This window comes from Propithecus coquereli, unplaced genomic scaffold (genome assembly GCF_000956105.1).
Source record: "Propithecus coquereli isolate 6110/MARCELLA unplaced genomic scaffold, Pcoq_1.0 Scaffold588, whole genome shotgun sequence".
Taxonomy (NCBI): Eukaryota; Metazoa; Chordata; class Mammalia; order Primates; family Indriidae; genus Propithecus; species Propithecus coquereli.
This window is the reverse complement of record NW_012151818.1, coordinates 336,342-343,835: the sequence shown is the minus strand read 5'-3', so window position 1 is coordinate 343,835 and position 7,494 is coordinate 336,342. Positions and strand designations below refer to the sequence as shown.

The 7,494-nt window shown below is 55.5% G+C and overlaps 1 protein-coding gene across 1 annotated transcript in view; it reads right to left on the bottom strand.

The window, feature by feature from the left end:
* Nucleotides 1-7,494, bottom strand: part of CCDC174 (coiled-coil domain containing 174) — an 18,145-nt gene that overhangs the window by 5,677 nt on the left and 4,974 nt on the right. The window contains exons 4-9 of the mRNA XM_012658462.1: nucleotides 6,995-7,053; nucleotides 5,862-6,039; nucleotides 2,829-2,924; nucleotides 1,590-1,732; nucleotides 1,054-1,148; nucleotides 372-501 (exon numbers count right to left, since the gene is read on the bottom strand). Of these exons, the coding sequence (XP_012513916.1) occupies nucleotides 372-501; nucleotides 1,054-1,148; nucleotides 1,590-1,732; nucleotides 2,829-2,924; nucleotides 5,862-6,039; nucleotides 6,995-7,053 (701 nt within the window). The remainder of the gene's footprint in view (nucleotides 1-371; nucleotides 502-1,053; nucleotides 1,149-1,589; nucleotides 1,733-2,828; nucleotides 2,925-5,861; nucleotides 6,040-6,994; nucleotides 7,054-7,494) is intronic.

The window sequence follows — 7,494 nt, the reverse complement described above, 5'->3', positions numbered from 1 at the left end:
TGTCTCAAAAAGAAAAAAAAAAAAAACCTTGCAGCCACAGAAAAAGAATTTAAGTCTAAAACGTCTATGTACACAACAACTCAACTTTTATTTAAAGTACCTGTTCTCTAAGTCTCGATGACCAGGCTGTGCCGCTCTAAGAAGCAACCCGATGCACTGTTTTTAATGCCCTTGTCTAAGCCCTAAAAACACTGGACGTCATCCTACATCCCTTTGGTTCCAAGAATGGCTCCCGGCAGTCACCGAAGGAACGCTGTTTGCTCAGACATAAAACCAAACGGCTAATTTCCACACTGCCAGCCCCATTAGCAAGACGTCAACGGAACCAAAATTTGCCCTTTCGAGGTCCAGAAATGTGAGCCACGATCTACCTCCTCCTCCTTCCGCTCCATCTTCTTGTGATTTTTTCATCTTTTTCTTCCGAAGTTTGGCGAGTCTTGCTTCTAAGATGGCCTTTCGCTTCTCCTTTATGTTTTCTCGTTTCGTCCTCTGATCTGTTGTCTGAACAGAAAATTAGAAAATTATTTGCTGGAAGCCAAATTCATGGTATTTCTATTCAAAAGGAGCAAATAATTTTCCCTCTAAAAATAGACTAATTAACTGATTTTCAGGCCATCTCTACGAAGCTCTCCTTGAGACCCTCAAAACGCAGGTCCTCTTATATGAGCCCCCTGATGTCTCGTCAAGCTTAGTAAGAGTTCGAAGAGTATCTTGAAAGCTTTAACGTTCAAAAATCCCAACCGACCGTGTTTTACCCTTGATCCCTTAAGTAACCTCCTGTTTTCCACCCACGCCAACAGTGCCAGATTGGAAACCAGATTTAAGACATCAAGTTACAGAGGTTACTCGGGAATAGTTCTAAAGTGTGAAACACCAAAATAGTCCAGCGATTAGCTGTATGCAACCTGCAATGAATGACATTTGGAGTATCAATTTTAATTCCTAATTAATTTACTAGGTTTTTGGTTTTTTGTTTTTTTTTCTTCCAGTACATCCAACAAGAAACCAAACGCTCAGAGCCTTCTCGACACCGACTCTGAACGGAACGCGTACCTGTTCACGCAGCATCTCCAAAGTTTTCATCTGCTTGTTTCTCAGCTCTTTGTCTTGGGCAAAGGCGAAATAGCCAACGCCGAGTTGCCGGGCCTCTGAAATAAGGGAAAATCGCCCAAGAGATTAGATCTCCCTGATCGGTGAACTACCCTCGCGCCAGATTTCCTGCCAGAGCGGAGAGCGGCACGGTGGTGTCTGGCGCGGGTTTTAGAGGAGAAAGGCAAGCAGCTGCGCAAAGACAGAAGCGTGAGAGCGAGCTTTCCTCTCGCTGGACGACCAGCGCCGCAGAGACTCGGCGATTTCCAGCCGTGGGCTGTCTGTCTCCGCTTCTCTCGGGAAAACAAACGCCTACGCTAACAGGCCCTCTGCTAGACAGACATCCCCACACGAGCATTTCCCAGGCTATCAAGCGAGCGAAGGAGGTGTTTTCAATTTCGGAAGCACAGTCTTTCGTTTCTGTCTAAGGGCTGCTGCTTTACGTCTGCCACTCGTTCGAGATTAAAAACGACTCAAAAAGCCGCGAGGGACAACCGCACCGTTCTCCCGGACGTCCGCGTAGTGCACGGGCCCCACCGGCCTCTGCAGAGCCTCCCTTTCCTCCTCCTCCCACTGCTGGCGCTGCAGCTCCCGTCTCATGTCTTCCGACAGCAGGGCCTTCTCGTTGGCAGGGCTGACGAAGCTAGCGGGAAACAAGAGCAAACACCGTCTTAGACGAGGACTGTGGGGCGTCGGCGCTTCCGTGCCGGCGGCCAGATCACGGACGGGCAACACTACCGGATCCGCGGCACCCCGGGAAACGGACAGAGCGGGTTTCGCCTTTCTCAGCCACATAGCAGGCCCGTTGCGTTCGCGCAACCGGACCCCGCCGCGGCGCTCGGGGCAAATACCGGCCCTGCCCACCCAGTCCCAGCCGAGCGGACAGGAGGCCCAGGCAGGGAGGGGGGCTCCAGGCCTCCTCCGACCGTCTCTCGTCCAGGGACGAGATAACCAAGTTATCTCTTGGGTCTGTCTCGGGCCACGCAGAAAAATCTAGTTCTAAGGTTCTTACTTCAAAAACGCAAAGACAGGGAGAAAAAGTAAATTAGCTAACGACCTCCCTAGCCCCACCTGCTTGCGTGAGAGCCAAGTGTCTATTCTCAAACCCCTTTCTCCACAAGAGCTGCTCTGTTGGTTTGATGTGTTACTCTGCGATTCGACATCCTTCCGAGGAAACAGACACGTTAACAGCTCTACTCGTCCCTTTAGGAGACGCACAACGTAGACGATCGACCATTCAGGTTGTTCTAGGCTGTGGATTATGTACGTGCAAACTGCTGAAAAGTTCTTCAGTAAATATTCTTTTTCTTTTTTTTTTTTTGAGACAGAGTCTCACTCTGTCGCCCGGGCTAGAGTGAGTGCCGTGGCGTCAGCCTAGCTCACAGCAACCTCCGACTCCTGGGCTCAAGCGATCCTCCTGCCTCAGCCTCCCGAGTAGCTGGGACCACAGGCATGCGCCGCCATGCTCGGCTAATGTTTCTCATTTTCTGTAGAGGTGGGGTCTCGCTATGTTGCCCAGGCTGCTCTCGAACTCCTGACCTCGAGCGATCCTCCCACCTCAGCCTCCCAGAGTGCTGGGATGACAGGCGTGAGTGACTGCGCCCAGCCGATAAATATTGTTATACATTAAAAAAAGTTCTCCTACTGGAGCAACAGAATAATCATCCAACAGCCTCTCCCGCAAAACAGCTCCCGCGCTGCCCTGCAGACCTGGACCCACCCTGCGCGTCAGTACTCACAGTCTGCCCTGAAGATTTTTATCCATCTCCAGCAGATCCGGCAGATCCTTCCTCATGCAGCGCCGGGACCGCCCCAAGGAGTCCACGTAGTCCACCCTGCAGCGACACAGAGCGAAGGGTTTGCACTCGGCACCGGAGTCCCCGGCCCGGCGGCCGCTGCAGCGACAAAGGGACACAGACCTCGCCGCCAAGGGTGACCCCAGCCTGAGGCCACCGCCACGGGTGAGAACACGCTCTTTACGGTTAAAAGCTGACACGCGATGGGCTCATCACGCCCTTCGCTAAACCTCAGTTTTAGAAACTAGGGGAGATAACCATCCATTTGTCTCCGATTTCAGAGGTCAATCGCCCACGGAATTCTCCTGCCACATCTGAGAACTTACTCGGATCTCGGGCAGACGACTCCAAGCATTTTACCGGCATCTGAACAACTTTGCTTCACGCCCCAGACTCCAGCTCGCTCGTCTCCTCGCCGTCCTCCCAACTCTGACTTTCAACTCTTTCCCTTACTTCTTCTAATTGCTATATTCTTCCCAATGAGCTAGAACTTTCTAATGCGAGAAATTCACAGTATCTTTAGACCCGCTTTAACTGGGAGGAAGCCAAACAACACACCTGTCCTCATCTCTGCCCAACCAGACGGCAGGGGCAGGGACGTCGGGAGGACGGCAAGCGACGTGGAACATTTTGACTTCCTACAACAGGAAACGTGGACAGATTCTCAAGAACAACATTTCTTCTGCATTACGATGCAACGGATTTTTTTATTTCTTAAATGATGGGCAGGGAATGTCCCCCAGCCTTTAGCAGGTGCTGCGCAGACAGTGCGGGGCCCGTGAGCGCCAGCGGTTAGACCAACGCGAGGTCAGACCTGGCGCGCGTGTGGGTCTGCTTTTGTTACCACCTTCTTCCCTCTCGCGCGATGCTGGTTTCAGTCGTTAACCGTGATTTAAGAACTGAGTGTTTGGGAATCCGTTACTTCAGTTCTGAAGCCGATTATCACAAGAAATAAAACCTCCAACTGCAGAAAGCAGTTTCTTTCTTCATTTTTTTTTTTTAATGAATGGAGGAAGAGAACCATCTAGCCAGATGGTCTGTGTAATTATTTACAGTATTTTTGCGGAACGATTTTCCACCACCTGGAATTTAACCGCTGAAAGGATTTTACAGGCAGTTACGATTCTAGAGCTTATTTTAAAAACAACAAAAAAAAGTGTCAAAACTGCTTGCGATGCGTCTTCCTGCACCATATGGGGGCATGTGACACCTTCAATTGCCCTCCACACTCTCCAAATCACTGGCAAATTGCTTGTAATCATACGGGCATTAATAAGCAGAAATTTGAAAGACAATATCAGACCTTTCAAAGGAGACGAGATTTCTGCTCTGAAAAGCAATCACGGCCCATTCTGCTCCCGGAGGAGGCCTGCAGAACACACGGACTCTCGCTGGAGCGGAAGCGGCAGGACGGCAGCCGGCAGCTGCTCCGTCTCGTCAGCCGCCCCTCACCGAGCGACCCCGCGAGCCCACTGAGTCCCACCCGAGGAGGCTGCGGGTCACGCCGTCTCCCGAGGGCTGCGGGGGACAGCCGGGTACGTGCTGTGAAGGGCCTGTGACGTCAGGCAGGACACGAAGAGGACCAGGGTCTGCCTCGCACCTGTCTGGTAAGGAAGCCCAGCACGCGTCAGCGGCAAACAAACGGCAAGACCCAACGAGCAGGAGCGTGTTAAGCGCTACCTGCCTCCGGTGAGGGAGCCGCCCTCAGACTGAAGCCAGGAAGCGCGGCGCCGACGGGGAGGCTGCCCGTCCCCCCTTCCGGCTCCCCGCAGCACGCGGCCAGGCGCCCACCCCGAATGCCGCCCGGCTGGACGTAAGTTTCTAGCAGGCAGGTGAGAAGACGCCTGTTTTAGCCCAGCGAGGATGCTGCTTCTGGACCGGCGTGGCGGCCACGGTGGCATCAAGACGCGGTTCCCCGCCGCTCTCGGTGGCTGGGCTCCCTCTTCTGCCCGCAGGGCCGAGGCTGACCAGAGGTCAACGTAGGCTGCCAACGGTCCTGAGCTGTCCCCAACAAACAGCCCCGTGACAAGGACGTTCGAGCCTTGGGGGGAGAGCGAGTAGGCGAGAGGGAGGGAAGGCGGGCACGTGCCCAGAAACCATCGAGCGCAAGCACGTCTTCCAGCAACGTCGAGCGCTGCTGAGCGCGCTCCTGAACCACGGCGTCTCAGGTAGAGAAAATCACTGCGACGGAATCTCCGTTCTGGTCTCTTTACTCGGTCGCACGCCGGGCTCTTTGCGAGGATGAGACTCCCCTGGTTCCAGCACCCTGCACCCGCCTGTGGGTAAAACTCAGGAAACTTTCAGCAGGAAGCTTTTATGAAAAACCTGTTCACACTCCACAGACGGCAGCTTCTTGCGCGGCCCAGAACACGCTTACTCACGGAAGGGAGCTGAAGGCACTGTCACGGCTACAGGCGAGGGGACTGAGCCCCAGCGTGCCAGGAGCGTGCTGAAGGTCAAAGGTCAGACGTCAGCGCGAGGCGGAGCCGGCCGAGGCCCACGACGTCCACCCCACCCCCCAGGAAGGTCGCGGCGGGAGCCGGGCCGTGCGGACCGCGCCAGCTTCTTGCTGCTGGACACAGATCACCACCTCCAGGGTGGCAGCGAGGCCCCGGGTCGCCGGCTGCCTCTTCCCAGATGGCGGGGCCCCTTTCCCCGCGCGGCGCAGACGGTCAGACACCGGCAAGGCGGCGGCACGGGGAATAAAGGAGCGAGCTTCTCTCTCGGCGTGGAGCCTCGCGGGCCCGTCACGCGGCGGGAGCTCGTCGCTACGTGTAACTATCGTAACTATTTCTTCGCTGCACCAGCTGTTTTCACAGCTGTCGGAACCTGACCCAAACCAGCCTGAGGAGAAGCCTCAGACGCAAGCCCGGGGAGAACGAGGGGAACAGCTCGGCAACGAGCAAACGAGATCACGCTAAAGGGTCCACGCGGGCCTGACGCCATCGCCCCGACCTAACCCGTGACGTTACCAACCATTCTTCGCTGGGGTCTCGGGGAGCAGGGACGTCCTCTTCCGGAAGGTTCTCCTCGTCGTCGTCCCCGTCTCCCGCCTTCCGAGACTCTCCACCGGCGCCCGGCGCCTCCGCTTCCCGGCGCTTGTCTAAGATCTTCTGTGTGAAGTCCACGAGGTACACGTCCTCCACCTCTTCATCTAGGGCAGAAAAACCCATCTGTAGACGCCAAAGATTAAAGCCACGCACGGAAGGGACGAGCAGTCGCGTCCCCGCCTGGCAGCTCCGCCACCCCTGAAACGTGTGCTAGACACGGCTGCCCCAGGGACCGACACACGCCACGCAAAAAAGTCTTTAAAACCCTAAAGAGTTCCGCCGCCTCATCCGTGCGCCATCCGAGCGTACGAGGCCGTCTCGGAATGTCATTTTGAGATGACGCGGCGGCTTGACTTAGAGCGGCTCATCCGGCCAATCGTGTCGCACAGCAGAACCGCACCTCTCACGTCGCCGCGCCGGGACGGCGGACCTTCTCTGGTCTGGGCGCGACACGCCTCTCTGATCACGCGGGCCGGGTCTCCCAACCCTGAGTGTGCCGCCGTGGGGCAGTGGCCGGTTTACAGGCCGTAACGCGGGCAGAGGAAGCCCCACGAGTTCTCTCCCAGCCCACGAGCACCGCTTCCGGGCGAGGCCCAGAGCCAGGCTCTGCAGGGCACAGAGACGCGAGACGTCTGTCTGTCCTGGGGCTCGTGACCTGCTGCAGGAGCTGAGCCCACGGGAGGAGAAACGAGAACCCCGAACTTGGCCTAACCCAGGCGGCTCTCGCGGCCACGAGCCCCGTCCACGAGGAACTTCGCCACCCTGGACTTAGGGTGCGGTGCTGGAGCTTCCTCCATGAGCACGGACGCCGGCTGCAGAGAGCGGAGAATCCGCCTCCACCACTGCTCTGTCCCCGCCCAGCACCCGGCACCGCCCAGCGCCCGCCAGACAACCAGTGAATCACGGCGGATTTTCTCGTCCTGGTGCGGCCACGGAGAGTAAAATTTTGATTGGATTTTTAAAATTTCTCCCCAGTCTTAGTTATTTCAACAAATAACAGAATTCCAAAGGGCTCTGCAAATTACAGAAATTGAAGTAAAAATACATCACCGTATTTACCGATAAAGTCTCCGTTCGTCATTTTTTCATATAATTTGGCTTTTTCTTCCAATTTTTCCCTAAGAGAAAAAAAATACAAGTGTGAGAAACGGTCTCATGGCTGTCCCGCTGCCCCGGCCCCGCAGGCTGGCAGATGTCGTCTGTCCTGAAGGCCCGGCCTGGCGAGGGGCCGCAGCCGGCACTGACCACGCCATCCCGGAGACCCCCAGACCCATCGCGCCTGCTCTGCCGGCAGAGGCAGGAGCTCCGCGGGAGCACGGCCGGGTTCTCTTACGCATCGCCGGGTCCCGGAGCCTAAAACGGTGTCTGGTGTGTAGCAGCTTGTCCATATTTGATGAACAAACGCATAAACTGAGCTGAGATCCAACAATTCAGTCTAACTGCCAAATGCAATTTAAATTTACACACCAAAAAAAAGACGAGTCTAAACAAAAACATTTTGCATTTGCAACCTTCCAGAAAGATCCACAAATCCAGTGTTTTCAGACAAGGGTCCCTGG